This window comes from Anoplolepis gracilipes, chromosome 7, assembly GCF_047496725.1.
Source record: "Anoplolepis gracilipes chromosome 7, ASM4749672v1, whole genome shotgun sequence".
Classification (NCBI taxonomy): domain Eukaryota; kingdom Metazoa; phylum Arthropoda; class Insecta; order Hymenoptera; family Formicidae; genus Anoplolepis; species Anoplolepis gracilipes.
Window position 1 is genome coordinate 5,708,542 of NC_132976.1, and position 18,330 is coordinate 5,726,871.

The window sequence follows — 18,330 nt, forward strand, 5'->3', positions numbered from 1 at the left end:
GAATAACCGATTCGATGCGAAAGACTTCGGGACTCTGGCTAGTTTTGCACGTAAAGCAGTAGTAAAGCTATAGTAAAGCAACCGTAGTTGTCATAAACTTCTTCCAGTCTGAGGCTTTCGAGTGGCTTTTCCTCAATCGAAATAGCAATTGCTAGTTACGTGTATTGATGTGACATGTATCACCGGCGTTCATCAATTTTGCACAATTATGGTCACACGTGTAATCCAAATGGTTCGATGTTAAAAGCGTATATTAAAATTTTTAGAATAGGATCTATTATTGTATCATAATATTCTAAACTTGTTTCTTTCTAACTTTCTTTTTAGCATTTTTTAAATTAAAATACAAACATATCATATGACATATAATTTGTATGGTTCGAAAGTCAAAATGTTCATAAAGCTTGTTACTGCATTGCTTTCTGTTATTAAATGTAGTATTTTTTTTTTAATTATTCTTTTTTGAGATCCAGAAATACGAGGCCTATTCAAAGACCAACCTCCAGTAGAGAGACTTGGCAAAATAAAACAAGAAACAGGAAAAACATTTTATTATAGATAAAAGTTACTTACATATATACATTATTTTTCGACATAATCGCCATTCGAATAAAAGCACTTGTCGTTGCGCAGCATCGTATTTTGATAAAGCTTGTACCGCATTATGGCAAGCTGGCTCAATTCAGATGATCAATTATAATATATCGAACAATAATGCAAAAATAACCTTTGTATAATAAAATATCTCTCTTGTTTTTTGTTTTATTTTGCCAAGCCTACTGGATATTGAATTCCGAATAGTCCTCATAATATGTAAATATACATACATATATATATATATATATATATATATATATATATATATATATATATGGAATGACAGGGTGCTGATAATGTCACACACGGAAATTATCGATATATCACAAATACTATAATTTGTTCGATCATATAGCAATATCAATCACCATTCAAAATGTCGAATGTAACCCCCTCCGTCCATTTAATTAAAATTTAAAAGACCTTTCTACGCGCGCGCGTTTTGAATGTGCAAATTACGTTACCGCGTGCTATCAATATATTTGCCTACGCGCATTATTATTTCAAAATTACGCTGTCACATGCATACTTCTTTATATGCAATTTTGATGCCATTCGCATTAATCTGAATTAAATTGCTAACAATCTATCGCATATTCACTTTCCCAATATTATTGTAAATTATTGTTATATGTATATACGCTTATCGGACAAATATTGCTGGCAACGAGAGCAAAAGTTGCTGGTTAGGAAAATATTTTGTTCAAATAAAAGAGATTGCTCGAACGAGCGCTTGTTCACATTAAACATGCAAATGAATACATACTTCAACCTTGCTGTCTAGGCCAATTTGAAGATTTAAAGGGTTAACATAGAATTTAATACGCCGCATGCAATCTCATTATTCACATCAGACATGTACTTATCATTTTATTAATCGCTTATCTCTGGCGCATTTCCTGACAGATTTTTGTTCAACGTTTTCATTGCAGTTAATTTTTCAATGCACAGATAAAGTTTTCATTTATTCTAGCTAAATAATGCATAACTAGGTTAATAATAGAACTTGACACAATGAGATCTCTTATGCGCATATGTCTAAATTATGTGCAATAGCAGAAATAGAATATATTGTGACGTTTATAACTTTGCTTTTAAGAGTGATATCATCAATGATATTCTAGATTTAACGACGTTTGAAATATAGCATGATGTAGAATGGAATTTTAAACTACATTTCTGCGGTATATAAGATGTTGACTGTAATATCACACATATGTTATCTAGTGACACTTCTGTATTTTCTTTCGCTTATCGATTTCCAAAGTATATAAGATGGCAGTATTTTTATATAATATAATTTTTTCAATGTTTCTCTAAACAATACAATATTTCTACAAAATATTTCTTTTTTTTATTTAGAATCAAGACATGTCATGTTAATATAAATTTGATCAATGCGTACACGTGTCTGATACAGTCCTTCGCATTCTACCAAATATTGTTGTTATAATTAATCAGCTTATTTATACATAAACTGTCCAATATGTTAGACATATAATAAATGAGGACTCAGACGCTTTGATATTAGCTGCTAGCCAATTCAACGTGATTTACCACAATTTAACTTTCAACCGTATTAGTCTCTCTGTTCTTACCATAATGTCATCAAAGGAACAGTATATATAGCCTTTTGATATAATATTTTGCCAATCCGTAATAATGCGATTATGTCATAATTACTACTCTACTTGAGCCATCATACGAAACATATACAAGACACATACAAAGCACGTTATTATAAAATGTCAGAAGCAAGTTTAATTAAAACATATTTTAATTATGAGTAATCTTGTTCGATAATTAAACGAATGTGCAGTTTTAAATTTCATAAAAGTTGTTTTAATCGAAATTTAGTTTATTTATTTATTTTTTGCAAATTAAGTACATTAACATGTTGCAACACGTATATTCTTACTTTTTAAAATAGAAGATCTGAGAAATTATATTCGTGCTTGTAATATGTCATATCGACATCTGTCATGTTCACACATGAAACCTTGTTTCGTTTTCTGACGCGGATGGTTTAACAGAAATTTAATTTAACAAACAAGTCATGCACGTTCCATCTCATTCTTGTAAGATATTTGATATTATCACAAAATGAAAATATAAGATGCGTACAACAGTATTACTATTGTATACACATACAATGTTGTATTACTGTTCTACGTACTGTATTAAATTAAAATAAAATATGATACATTTTAACTCATTTCAACCTTTTTCCAGTAAATGTCATTATAAATAAAATATGGTCACTTGTACTTACAGAAACTTCTCACTTTATTCATTTGTAAAACAACATATTTTATGCATGATATATGAATGAACGGATAAAAGTGATATCCCTCAAATGCGTAGAAATAACATCAATGTAATAAAAATATTCTTGCAAGTACATATAATAATGAATGTATTTCACTATTTAATATATCTCACTATCACAATTTTAAAGTCGTAATAGAAAAGTTGAAAGTTAAATTGTAGTAAATCACTTTGAATTGGCTAGCAGCTAATATCAAAGCGTCTAAGTCTTCGTTTGTTATATGTCTAACGTCTAACATATTGGACTGTTCATGTATAAATAAGTTGGTTAATTGTAATCACAATATTTGATAAAATGGAAGGACTGTAATAGAAAACTACAAAAACGTTGCGCATTTATAGGGTAATTTCAAGGATGATGATCATGTGAGAGAGATGTCAACAAAAAATTGCAGGGAATTATTCACCAGATGTGGTACTTCTTTATGTTTTTATTATCAAATGTTTCATTATAAAATTTTTTATTATCAAAATTTTATTTCATCATGTTATCAGATAGTCTAATTTGTTGGTTAATTATAAAGAGAGAAAAAATAAATTTTATGTTCGAATCAATTTTATTGGTTATTATAAAGGTTTTCAATTGAAAGAGTCAGAAAAAACCTACGGCCATCACTTACACTAAGTTATGATTTGGAGTCATATCATTAAACTCGTAAAGATTTTAATTTTGCCTCGGTATACGTAATGTATTACAAGAATCTGTTTTAGTTTCTTTATTTTTGCAAGTGTCATTCATTTAGCTCTTATGACAGTTTATGTAAACTTTACGAGAGTTAAATATAAATGCTAAATAATCATATGTAGTTACAGCAGTAAAATTTAAACATCGCCTTCGTTTTGCATGATTAAAAGGAAGATATTTTCAGTCCATGAGATATCATGGACTTTAATTCATTGGCCAAATTAAATCGCGGCATTAGTAAGCCAACGAGAACAGATCCAATTTACTTCAGTTAAAAAAAACTCTGAGAAGAGGAAAGCTGTGACATTTCTCAGAATAAATACGTCGGCTACAAGCAAATTACCCTCGATATAGCATTTTTTTCACGTATATCTTTTCTTCTCATACTATAAAGACAGTTTTTTCTCAGATTTTTATCTTTATACGAGTGAATTCATATTACATATCTCATACATCTACGATTTTCTAAATTCTTTTTTTACAACGTCCCTAATAAAATGATATTATGTACACTTTTATCGTTGATTTCACGTTAATGTAGAAATTTTACGACATCTCAGGATTGTGAAATTTTTAATCACCATCGAAATTTGTTCCAATATTGAATTACATATAAAGAAAAGGTGAACAGTATATCATCTTTATACATATATATTATATATATATATATATATATATATATATATATATATATATATATTATAATTATACGAGTATAATGATAATATATATTATCCATATAATGTAGTTTATCATTTTTATATAATTTAATTTAATTTATTAATATATATAATAGAAAAAAATCCTCTAATAATATTACTTTAAACTCGATGCATGAAAGGTAATTTCCTATTATCATACTATTTTAATAAAAATATATATTAACATTACAGTTCTCAAGATTATTTATCTTATTTTAAGTCTAAGTAACAAACTTTATATATTTTAACATTATATTAAATAAATCGCATAATGTCGCATACGATGTTATATATCACAACGTTATCTTGCACGCCCCTTCTTAGAGTAGTACCATATCTCTGTCGATTGCTAATATATAGATAATTTCGAACACAGCTATAACTATAACACTCACTGATAACAGGCCATTAATTATCACTTCGGAAAACAGATAATCGCTTGAGAGAACATCATTTTACATATAACACATTGATTCCCTCTTAACTTCTTCTCTCTCTTACGTCACTATCAATAAAACTATATTTTTGTATACTTTATTATGAATTATATCATTTTTGGTACTGTCAATTTAAGTCAAATTTACACGTAGATTCACGGAAATAGATTTATCTGTTAAATATTAATCTGTTAAAAACAATAGTATTGCGATGAAGTAACACTCTTCTATATATAATTTTTTTATATAACATATCACATTATAACAAACTTTCTCTGTGCTTATATATACATACATATATATATATATATATATATATATATATATATATATATATATATATAAAATAAAATAATAATTATTTCAATTTTTGATTATCGTGTATTTTATACGATTTTATATTTTTATATTTTAATCTCAGTTTTATAGGAATAGATGTGCCATTTTACGAAACCAGAATAAGTTACATAACTATCGAATATAAATTTGATATGCACCGTTAGCATGAAAATGCTTGGAAAAGTCGTAAAACGATGTATCTAACATTGTGGAGGAAATACGAGGGTTAGCTTTTTAGAAAATATACAAGCGCGATAGCTGCAGTATACTGTTACTAGCACACGGGTGCAAAGTCAATTTTGTCGGTAAAAGGGTGATGATAGCTACATGATACTCGATATTACGTTAACACGGATCTTACAAATTTTATCAAAATGACAAGCATCTGTGACGAAGCTTTTTAGAAAATAAGAAAAGTCTTTTATATAGATGCATATATCTCTTTGCATAATTCTTAATTGAAATGTCTTAGACATTTTGGTATGTGGCTAAGATAACTACACACAGAAGCGGATATTGAGTAAAACAGAAATCGGGAAGATTGTAACAGTATGCGTTAACACAATTAAATTCTGCATTTGACGCGCAGCAAGTTTGTTGTAAAGCGGTGTGTGCTTGGCAATGATAGTTATTGTTTCTAGAACGCAAGCTACATATAACTTTATTTCCTTGGCAAATGTGCTATGAAAGTAAATTTATACAACACTTACAGTACAATATATTGTTATATATTTTTCTATCGAATCATGATTATGATTATTATAAGCAAAATCTGTTTGTTACATAGAATTATGGAAAAAATAAAATCTGCAACCCGCTTATAATACACAATTAGCTGAACGAAGATTCTTACATGCACACAATATGAGATTTTTATAATATAATCGCGTTATTACATCCATTGATAATAACTAGCAGTTTTTTTTTTTAATTTACATAATAAAAAAGGTTTTACGGCATTTGTATTTTTATATATATATTATTTATAGTAGGCTATTAATAATTATTTACACTTTGAAGAAAATTATTTGTTATATAAACAAAGCGCGAAGAGCAAAATTCAAGATAGTTTTCGATTTAGGTTATTTAAATGCAAATTATAATTACGTTATCAGAGAAAAGATACTAAGGTTTAATAATCAAGTAAAGTCATGGAAAATTGAATAATTTCGCGATATTACTTTTGATAATTTCTCTAATAATAGAAGAAGATGCATGATTTATGAAATTAGGATCGTTTACAAGAGAAACACACACACATATACGTGCAACAGTTAAACTAACTCATATAAATTCGCTGTGAGTTCACGTAAGCTGCTTACTCATCCGCGTGTGCACGGCTTAACACGCGAGCACCAAGCTTATTGTTGCAGCCGACAACCTGTCATATAGTAACCTTTCTCATGATCGCTAATATTCAATTAGAAGCAGCAGTTATATATACATATATGCTTTTTCATATGACTATTCTTGTCAATATATTATAACGTTTGCAAATAATTTTGCTTCCCAATATTACGTTCGTTGGATGAACCATACTAATTACTACATGTATTTTTAATTAGGAATGATAATAATACGCAATTTTCCTGAGAAATAAACTATTTCGGAATCGATGAGATCATGTAATTTTGCGACAATACATGAAGAAAATACTACGTTTTAGGCTATTCATTATTTTCCTGTATTACTAAGAATCATCTGATTCCGTGACAGAAATCCATTTGTTCTCCGCTTGTATGAAAGTTACGTTTATGGACGAAATGTTCTCTCAATCTTGCCATCGCATCGATTTTTGGATGAATTAATATTTAGGGCACGAAAGAATTCTACAGAGAGAAGGAAAAAGCGAAAAGCAAAACTTATATTGCTGATTCGTCCTTCGGCTTTAGAAAAATGAATTTTGAAAATCGCTGAAAGATCTGTCGCGGTCGCTATAATTCGATGTTACGTCACATAAAATGCTATTGATCCCAACGCGACAAATAGATTTCTATTTGATAAATCGACCGCATCCATCATAAATTTTCAACAGTTGAAGCTAAGTGACATTCGTCGGCTTTGCATTTGTCAAGCTTCGCGATCGCGTTAGTTGGTTTACAATTTGTTCAATGTGTGCATAGACGTTAGCGATTCTCATTGAGATCTTTCTCTTTGATCTACACATAATACTACTACGCAATATTTCGTGTCATATATTTAATAAAAAGAAAAGAAATAATAATAATAAAGAAATAAGAGGCAAAGCAAATCTCGTTGACGAAACAATTAAAGTTTTATAGAAAATGATTAATGCGCATGGATATGAAATCCACATCAAGCTACAACTTTTGTACAACTGATAAGATAAAACGCTTGAAATGCAAAAAGATCTTTGCATACATCAGCGAAAGTAACGTAGGACGAGAAGGAAACCGTCCCAATTTTCTTCAGAGATCCTCGAAAATTCTACAAATACCTTTCTGTGCTGCGTTCGCACTCTTGTCTCTTGTTCGATTTGATATTATCATAGAAATTTCTCGGCCTACTTGACGTTATAAAAAATGTTAAAGAATGTGAGAGCAAATAGCGCCGGAGGAATAGTCAGCGAAAATTCAAGGTCGAATTTTCTTTTGTCCTATATTTTAAATTTGTGAGCTTTTTTTATTACTTGAAGCAAAAGAACGATTCGCAGAGCGATTTCGATACATCAGCGGTGGAAAAGAAGTTATCGCTATAACGCGAGTTAAGAATTGATGAAAAATGTAAACAAATCGACGAACTACACGTAGAAAGTTTTTGAAATCGACAAATCTTTTCTCAAGATGAAATACTCAAGTTTCCTTTGAGTGCAATTTTCGAAGACAGCAAGTTACGAGACCAGCGTAGATGGTATGGCCTTTCCTTAGCAACTATGACGTCAATCAAATATCTTAAAGTACGAAACAAAGCTCTGCGGATCAGATAGCAATATTATATCGCCTTATCGATTAATTAAGATATTTTGAAATTAAGACTATTTTAAAACTTGGAAATTATCGTTCGCTTCAAATCGCTTTCGTATGTTGTGTAGAAATTACTAAAAACAAACTCGTTTGCAATTTGGCCGAGAATTTCGTATTGTATTCTGCCACCGCAAGTGTGACGCGTGTCGGACAATATGCAACTTTGTCTTGCAAAAATTGCAAAAGCCGGAAGAAAGTTCTTCGCATGTTTCACCTGCGGAATTAATAAATAATTTCCCAGATAGTAACGCGCCACAATCGCACACGAATGTTTTCGCTTATTAATTTCACTTCCGACAAGGATGATAATTCATGTAGCGTTTTAGATAATTTCTTATCTTAAGTTATAAATAAAAATCAAACCAACGATTAATGAGCAAAGTTGGCTATTAGCAAAGTGATAATCAACCTAGTAATGCTATACGTATGCTAATGAGTTGCAAACTATTTAATGTACCTGATATGTAAATGTAAGTATTATAACGAAATCATTTAAATGTATAAATACAAGTAATCCAAAAGAATATCACAGGGAATGTCACAGGGAAAGTTAATATTAATACTGAAAAAAATATTCATATTTCATGGTTATATAATATAATTTTAAATTGTGTGAACACAATCGTATGAATTGAGTGACATTTAGAACAATGATAATTAGTAAGAACTGATTATAATGGATTTATATCTTGATATTTATATTAATCGGAATATATATAAAAGTTTTAATAAATATAGCTCGCTCAACGCAAATCACACTAACCGCAGAATAATGTCGAGTTATTAATGTCGGCGTGAAGCACATTCTTCACAAAACTCGGATATCTCACGCATAAAATATAGTGTATATGTACATGTGATGTCGTCGCGAAATTGCTCTATGATTATATGTTTCCCCAGTAAACTCTCGTCGTTAAAATTCGCAAAGTGAGTTGTCAATTTTGAGAGATAACGAGCAGTTATAGGATTTCCGATTTAATAATAGATATATACGCCGCGTAATTGTAACCGCTCTTAAATATTTGAGTACTAATCTCTCTCGGAAAGTTGTCGCAGAGCTGCGACGCGCGGCAATTCTGTTATAATTTCTGCGGCTACAGGCCGTCACCGCCGCGCCGTCTCGAAATTCAAATCGGGTTTTGCAGGCGCACCACTGGTAATTAGAAAGTTCATTACCCTGACAACAGATTGACAACGGCGGAAACCCGTATCTCCTGCTGTCGCAGCTCGGCGATCCACCCGAGGTCTCCTGGCTTTACCGCTTTAGACTTGCATCTATCTGCATTCATATCATCGGCAGGTATCCGCTATTGATGGCAAATCCCACACGCATCGCCCACTAGAAAACCGTCCGTCCTACGTCCTGCGTCAGAAACTCACTCGCGGATAACAATATCAATTGTTAACTAAAATACAAAACCTTTTCTCTACACATATACAATATAAGCAAGACAGCTATAACTGTAAATTTATTTCGTATGCGTGGATCGAACGTTGAAAGTCTTTGTTGTAGTAAACGTTGACCTTTACTCCTTAGTTTCATTAATTTTTATTAAATATCAAAAGTATCTGAATAGTCTTAAAACATAATTATCATGTTTTAGGTAGAAAGAAAGGCCGTCTGATTTGATTATAAGATTTCGCAGAGAGGCGTCAAAATCACACAGTATATTTTAAGCACAGACCACGTCTGTAATATCATATTATCGGTTAACACAATTTTCGTATCTTCGTCACATAAGATACTACGAGCTATATTAGTTTCATCAATTAATGAAACTAATCTAGCTAGGCTAAAATCCTCTTTCCCGAATTATCAATTCACGCGTATGTATTTCGGTATTCGACATTGCAATATGAAAAAATGTTAATATAAGAAATTCCACATTGAAAATTAAGATTAAAATTAACACATTGAACAAAAAAAGATCGATGCTAAATTTGAGAGAAAAATTTAATCCTCAAATATTTCTCCATATATCTTGCACTTTAGTTTACAGTGCATTATAATTCCTTGCATAAGTTATCTTGTTATAGTAGTTAATCGCATATCACATTTCCTGCTACAGAAGCTTATTCTGTGAAATGTTTACAAACTGCGACATGCGACAAGCAGCGACTGGCACAATGTCGTTCTGAGTGATTTCATTATTTTGTTGCGCCACGGAAGTTATTGCGGCAGGCATTGCGATTCACTAATGCGCGTCGAACATCATCCATCAGATTTATTTTGTCGTCTCGGATACACGTCACCGTTTCATCAGAGTTTCTGCCGGAAAAATTGGTGCCGATCCTGGGGGAAAAAAATAATTGGAAAATATCGTGGTATAAACTCGACGGACGATGTCACGGTCTAGTCTCATCTATTATTTTATTCATTCATCCATACATATTATCGAAACTTCGATACACGTATATATATATAATTCATATCGACTAATATACAGGAAAAAATATGACACGAACGAATACGCGGGGACAGGAAAAGAAAGATATTTACTTTCTATTTTTTCGTTTCTCTTGTGCAAAAGGTGTCGCGTGAAATGTCGTTACTAAGGATGGGAATGCAATGCCGTACAATCCGAGCATCGAGAATAAGATGAAATTAACTCTTTTATTGTTTAAACACGCATAACTCATAAAATAAAAATGATACTCCATCTCTCAATTTTACTCGATACTCGATCTCTAGATATAAATAAAAAAATTTTTATACAGCTAATTTTACCAAATAAGAAAACTGTTTTCATGAATAAGTAAAAACTAAGAGGGTATGTAATATACTTATTACACATGGTTTAAAGTACCGCGTAATGCTTAAATATAATAGTAGCGTGGTTTGTTGCCACGTGGACTGAAAGTGTTAATTATCCGGCCACGATACCATTCTTGGTTACGAAACACGAATTTTAATCTCAATTATCTACTTTACGCAATACACACGACTAAATTTATATTTCATAATAATTCCATTATCTTGATAATAATAATCCTAATTAGAAGCCGATATATCTTTTGAACGTAAATGTTGCGAATTGTGCAACAACAGAATTAGCCAATAAAAGAAGATATGTCTCATATATATATATATATATATATATATATATATATATATATATATATATAATACAATAGTAGAATAAAACGATTTTTGTTACATATTATTTATATGTTATATTTATATATATTTCTTTTCAGTCAGAAACGGTGAAGCAATAGATGTAAGACATGTTATCTTACGAATTTCCCTCATAGAGAAAAAATTGATCGCAGCTGTTGCATGAATAATTCTTTGAAAAAAAAAACGAAAAATTTCGTCGTCTCTAATTACCACCGAATACAACCCATTGTTACCGCTCTATTTTTTTCAAACCAACCCCTAATCACCTACAGAATAAAGTCACATAGTAAACGCGCAATTAACAGCATCGACAATCGTGGAAGCCTTTCATTAAGCGCCGAATGGCATTGTGTGTGTGTTTCAGCAGCATCCGAACGCGACCAACAGTAGCGAGACGAGCGTGGGTGGCGTGTCGGGTGCGTGCGGAAGTAGCGGCATACCGGCGCCCGGGGAGGCCGGATGCAGCAGCAGGGGCGGCAGCAGCAGCGGCGCCGGCGGCGGCGGTGGCGGCGGCACCGGGGCCGGACAGGGCTGCGAGCAGGCCCGAGGGGGCCCGTCCTCTCACTCGACACGCGACAGCCATGCCAAGTTCCGGCACGGCCTGCTGCAGCTTATGATCCACACGATCGATCCGCTCCACGACGGTCAGTCCCGCGCCGGTATACCAACTCCACACTCTATCACTCTCGCTTGCAGCTTATGGCTTTTCTGTTTAGCACGTTTAAATTTGTGTGTTGCTTGTTCTCTCTGTCTCTCTATCTACGCGGTTCGCGTCTCGCGTCAATCAAATAATAATACCCGAATAATTGCATCCGTTTCTGTGATCATTTTTTACTTTTTTTTTTTTTTTCGAAATGATTTACTGGCTGGTATGCCAAGCTTCTCGGAAAAAAAAAAAAAACATCAAAATTTTATTGTAATCTTTTGTAAAAGTCTACTCTGCTCTCGATAACATTTTCACAAGAAATATTTAATGCACTTATCACGAGCTTCGATATCTCACGCGTCAAGAAATGTGAACCTGTTAAGTCGTAGAAAGTATGCGTATATATTTTCTTTTTTTTTTTTTATTTTTAGTAATAATGTTGCACATGTAAAATATGTTTATTCAAAGCAATGAAATATCGAAGCTGATTTTTTTCTTGCAACACAAAGAATAAATGAATGAAAACGTAAAATGTAAATATAGACTAATCTTTCATAGCTCTCTCTTTCTCTTTCATATAAAAAAAAAATCAGACAAGATTGAAATAGTCATGACGTGAACACGCGGAAAGTTTAGCGGTGATAACAAAGTTTCCACGGAATTTCAAACCAACATTAATAAATGCTCGATCAGTTCCAATTAAGAAGAACGACGCGAAATGCAATTCAATGAGATTTTTTTCTAGCAACACAATTCTATTGCGACTTAACAAACTTCTCTTTATTATTACTTTTTACAATTAATTTTTGCTTAAATAACAGTCAAAAACATAATTGTGATGCTGTCTGATAGCTCTTTTATTCACTGTATGTATGTTTTTAGTTCATAGAGGTGATAGATAAGGCTTTTATAATAGTAGTGCCGTAGGCATGTTGAATCGGCGAGTTTTCGGAAGCTCGTTTCGACGACACTTCCTTTAGACAAGTCGCGAAATTTCCGACAGCTCGACGGATAAAGTGTTTTTAAATGTGGAACTATGTGCGACCGTTTAATAAAAATCCTGCAACTGTACGTAGACAGACAGACGGACTAATAAATGTGTGCATGTATGCTGTGTATATGTATATGTATGTATATGTGTGTGTGTGTGTGTGTGTATATATACTTAAGTCTTTAATCTCTTCGGAAATTCTACCGCTTGAGATAAAATTTTATTCTCGTAATTTAAATGCCGTAATTAAATTTCACACAGTAAGAGACCTCGCGGCTAAACTTGACTAATAAATTCACAATTTCTTAGTGATAAGCAAGCAATAATTTCTCAAAGTTTAAAAAAATATATCTATATAATTCTGATGTGGAAAGATTTTAAATTTACATTTTTAGACATTGTAATTTATATTATCGGTAGAAAAGAATTTTTCAAACGAATTGTCGTGTATTTCAATAATTCTAATATTTGTAATTTTCATACAATTTTTATATTTATATTAATTTTTGTATTAAACAGAAATAATAGATCTCTCTCCTCTATATAATTTAAAGAAAATTATTCAATTATTTAATCATATAAGTAATGAGCTTGACATTAAAAAGAAATCATGCGAAAACAGATTAAATGGGAAGCTCTCTCTTTCTCTTTCTTTCTCTCTCTCTCTCTCTCTCTCTCTCTCTCTCTCTCTCTCTCTCTCTCTCTCTCTCTCTCTCTCTCTCTTTCTCTCTCTCTCTCTCTCTCTCTCTCTCTTTCTCTTTCTTCTACACATTCGTTTTTTCAGCAGATGTAAAACACTAAGAACATCGTTTATTTGTCGTAATGGAAATCTGGAAATGTGCGTGAAATAAGGACGGTGTACACATTTTCGGAAAATGCATGTTGAGACTTGACGACCAAAGTTTCATGAAAAACGTAACTGCGTGCGTCCATATTAGTCTTTTACTATTGAGTTTATTTGTTGGATTTACAGCATGCATGTTATATCGATTGCAATAGTAAAAACCATTTAATGCATGATATATGTATTTATAATGCGTAAAGAACGGTGTCTTTATATTTCTTGACTTCTTATATCTATAGAATTCTAGAGTCATAACCATAACCGGATTATATTTCGTATGAAGTTATCTTGATAAATATGCAAAGTTTTATTGACGTTACATCTACATACATATATATGTATGCTACATAAACCCGATAAAAACGTCTGTTGCAGAAATTTTGTATCGAACACCCTTAGAGCTTGATTGGTTTAAATTTTCACTGTGTTCGGGATGCGTCCAAAAATAGTTATCGATGACGAACGTGATCGCCGAAGAACGCGCCTCAGGTTATAGCCTGTCCGTTAATAAATAATTCGGTGGAGATTGGAAGCGTAGGAAGGCAATGCCATGTTAATACTATATATTCACCCTAAATTATTAGCGCTAATTATTTTAAATATTTAGTACGCACATTACATTACATACATCGTTAAGCTCAGTCTTTGATATTTACATTAAAACAAATGTCATTCCGTAATTGATACTTAACGCCTCGTTTAACTCGTGTCAACGCTACGTCAGACTTCAATTTATTTTCTGTGCTGTAAACGAAGACGACCTATCACCAAATAGGCTTATGTAACATCTATGTATTAAAAACTTCGTTTACGTACTCGCCAAGTATATTTCCGTTCGTCTCTTGAATAAATATTTTCACATATCCAACTATTTTCGCGTCCCGCGCCATACGTCCGCGACTGAATATTTCACAGCATACGTATACGTTTGTGTATACGTTTGCCGTCACCCTTACAAATACTCATGACCATCAAAAATGTAAAGTATTTGTTATTATATTATGCACAATTTTAATCTAACCATTTATGATCAAAAGAAATGATAAAATCTGATAAATTCTATTAAAAAACAATGAAAATTATTTTATGATTTATTTTATGATTTTAACATGAATTTTAATCAATCACCACGTTAATGAGTTTTTCCATTAAATGCGATTGTAAATTCAATGATTCATAAGAATTGAACTAAAATAATGCAGTTAATCGATAAGAATTTCATCTGATATGTCGAAAGAGCTTGAGATGCTACTTCATTCAAGTTTATTGTTACATATACGATCGATCATCGTAAACATTTGTCACGTCCGCATCTTACATAACATTGCAGCTAGATGTTCAAATCATTAATCGATGATTCTTTAGTCTAACAATACTCGTGTCTTCAATTATTATGTCGAATCGCGATTAAGAGCAAAATAAAATTTTGTTAAAGACATCTGATACATACGAGAAGATATATACTAGATAAAACTATATATCGACGCGGTTAGAAAAGAGGAAAAGATTAAGTGCGCACCGTGAGATAAATACGCCTCGTGAAAGCACCGTTTTGGTACGACAGTAAAAAATGAATGCAAGTCCGTGATATTTCTCTTTTGTTGGCGGACATCCCGCGTATCCGCATTTATAGATCAAAGCGCGCTTTGAGGGAACATTATTTTATTGTGATACCGCATGTCACAGTTGCCGCATACGCGTGAGCGCGTGCACGGCGGTATTAACGAAAGCGGAAAATGGAAAACGCGATAACGTTTCCATTTGCTAAACCGCTCCAGATTACCGGATTAGTTACGACGCAACGGCCTGAATTTTCTCTCGTCCTACTGAAAAACCGCGCCGTGACGCGCGACCCTTAACTCGATTCTCCGACGTGGATTCAATGCTCATCAATCTTATTCGTTATCGGTAAATAGATAATGTATAAAACAGAGCGACGGACCATTCAGTACTCGTACAGTCGTGAGGGACGAGAAAATCTCCGTGGAAAATGTCGGTTTAAAGCCGACGTGCGATGTATCATTTAAGTTCGTTTTGCACTTTCGGTTAATGCTTTATTATTAATCCGAGCGCGCAAGAATGGAGATGAAATTCTTTGAAAGACCCAACCTCGCTGTTGACATACACTCTCTTTGTTATGTCCGTGCCATTAACACGCCGCTCGGTTCAATAATAAGTACATTTCACATTTTGTCTCCGTGGATAAAACGCGACGGCGATGGCGAATCGCACGAAAGGGTCTAATAGATGGTCACCCTTTTCTTCGCAGTAGCAATGTGTGACCTGACCTATTTGTGTGACCGTCTTCAGCCTTTACATACGTACATAGAAGGCTCCGAAATCAATCCTACGAGGTTACCGGGCTCGCTCGTGGATTAAGATCTTTATCACTCCTGTGCCGTGCACGAGCTCTCTGTACTTAATTTAACGGTTAACAAACGCCATCGCACGAATTCATTTGAGAGCCGCGGAAAGAGACGGATCTCTATCGTTTTTTTCAAAAATAAACTTGCGATTATCCGATTAGATTGATCCGATAATTCTGTGCGTTGAAAGGACCCTGGAAAAAAAAACAAATATTTGACACTACAGCGGATTGGAGAAGTTTATTTTCCCATCGAAAATATCATTCGAAACCAAAAAAAGCGACGCGATTAAAAAGCAATTATTGATACTCATATAATTGTCACTAAAGAATTGTGCCGAGAGCTTAACATATACTGCAATAGTTTGCTATAATTATTATACAACTACAGAATCTTATACCGCGCGATTCATCTGAAAGATACGGCAATAAATGTATTTACAATGTCGAATATTACAAAAACAAGAAGAAAGATGGATAATCGATCTATTGTGTAGAATACATAATCATAATATATCAACATATTGATGTTACATAGCGAATAATTCCGCTTTAAGCTGATAAGTCGCAGATTACGCTGTAAGTCATCCTCGATATTCCTTTCTCTTCATTCTTCTATGACAATTGTATTTCACGTCTATTGCACGTACGTTGTCATCTTTTTTCGTTAAAAAACACGCGCGTTTAATTCTCAAGAGATTAATTGTAAATTCTATTTTTAATTCATGTCGTCTTAAGTTATGGATGAATAAAGTTACGAAGTTTTTTACGACCGTATGTCGTCCTGGTCATTATTCGTTTAAAAAAGGTCACTAGTGGTAGTACTCTCTGGTGAATCATAAGAATTTAATACAAGAATTTTTTTTTTCTAAAATCGTCATGTTCGAGACTTTCTCTTTAATTCTACCATTATTAATTTGTGACACGTATTTATCATGAGATAAAAAAAAGAAAATGCAACATTAACGTGAAGAAATTATATCGCTCGAATTTTATCACGCGAAACAATGGTTGCGATCCGACAGCATGTTAATTTCTTGCATCGATCTTTCTTGGACTGTCGAGAATGTCCGAAAACGAAATGAAAATCCGTACATTTACTGCTTCCCTTCTCTCTCCGTGACAGCCCTCCGTGACTGATCCTTTCGCAACATACTTTATAGGAGAAATCTCTTGCAGAGAACAAATCTTAACGTAATTAAGAGGGACAAAGAGATAATCATAGTCCTTTCATAAATCAAAAACTTATTATCTCTTAGAAATAACAAGTTTTATGCATATATATATATATTATATTGAAAGAAAATTTTTCCTCATTGACATTGATAATTTTAATATTTTTTCATCGATTCATTTGGCATCTCTTCCGATCGGATGCTTTGTTCACGATGACTCGTGTCACTCGAAAACACGGCACGGAATACCTCAAGTGATGCGTGTTCGGTTTCCTAGTGACACACTCGAACGTGTACATGTCTCGTGTCGTGTCACTTAAATCCGTGCCGCAATCTCACGATATAGGCAATCCTATATAAACTAAACTTTAGGATTGCTAGATAATGTATCGATATGTAACGTTGCATTGTACGAGACTGGAAAGACAAATTCTTTATTTCAAAGCATATCCTAAAATACGAGAAAATTTTTTGGCGCAAAAGTGAAAAATATAATATATTCCGACAATGCACGCCAGTTTCCTAAAATTGCTCCATGTCCAGCAAAATATGAGAAAGGTTATTACAGATACACATACACACGTACACTCGATCGTCGCATATACGCGCGGAAATAACTAAGCGATGTAGAATCTCGCGCGCATACACATTCCATACACACGCATAACGCTCTTTTCTTTCCACCTACATAAATATCTGTCGCGAATGCCTCGCGACGGAAGCACGTCATTAATCTCGATAGCGTGGGAAACGTTCAATACGGCGATTTCAAAAGCGCACGTACACGGTACCATTTCCTCTCGCGAGGAAACAGTGAATTCCTGCTTCTCCGTTACATCTTTCAAACCCCTCTACACGCTGAAGTAGATCCGCGTGTAATCCTCGACTCCGCACTCACAGCTTTTGCGGCCGAGACTGCCGGTCGCAGCGCGACTCCACAGAGACTAGACGAGGAAAGAAAAGAATGGGGAGGAAACGGAAGCAGCGTTTTGTCAGAGATTCGCGACAACATCACTCGCTGCTCGGCTTCGAATAAATTTTGCGCGGGACGCGTTTTCGAGCGTATCGTGAGCGGTGGTGAACGGCGGTGGCGAGTGTGTATCGGGACCCTGACCTA

The 18,330-nt window shown here is 33.3% G+C and overlaps 1 protein-coding gene across 5 annotated transcripts in view; it reads left to right on the top strand.

Annotated features, from left to right (window-relative positions):
* The window catches only part of Nckx30c (solute carrier family 24 member Nckx30C), a 68,175-nt gene that overhangs the window by 14,921 nt on the left and 34,924 nt on the right, over window positions 1–18,330 (top strand). For 2 of the 5 annotated variants that reach the window (XM_072896658.1, XM_072896661.1), the window contains one exon: window positions 11,557–11,851. In XM_072896658.1, the coding sequence (XP_072752759.1) occupies window positions 11,557–11,851 (295 nt within the window). The remainder of the gene's footprint in view (window positions 1–11,556; window positions 11,852–18,330) is intronic. The other 3 variants (XM_072896659.1, XM_072896662.1, XM_072896660.1) reach the window with 2 other exon arrangements.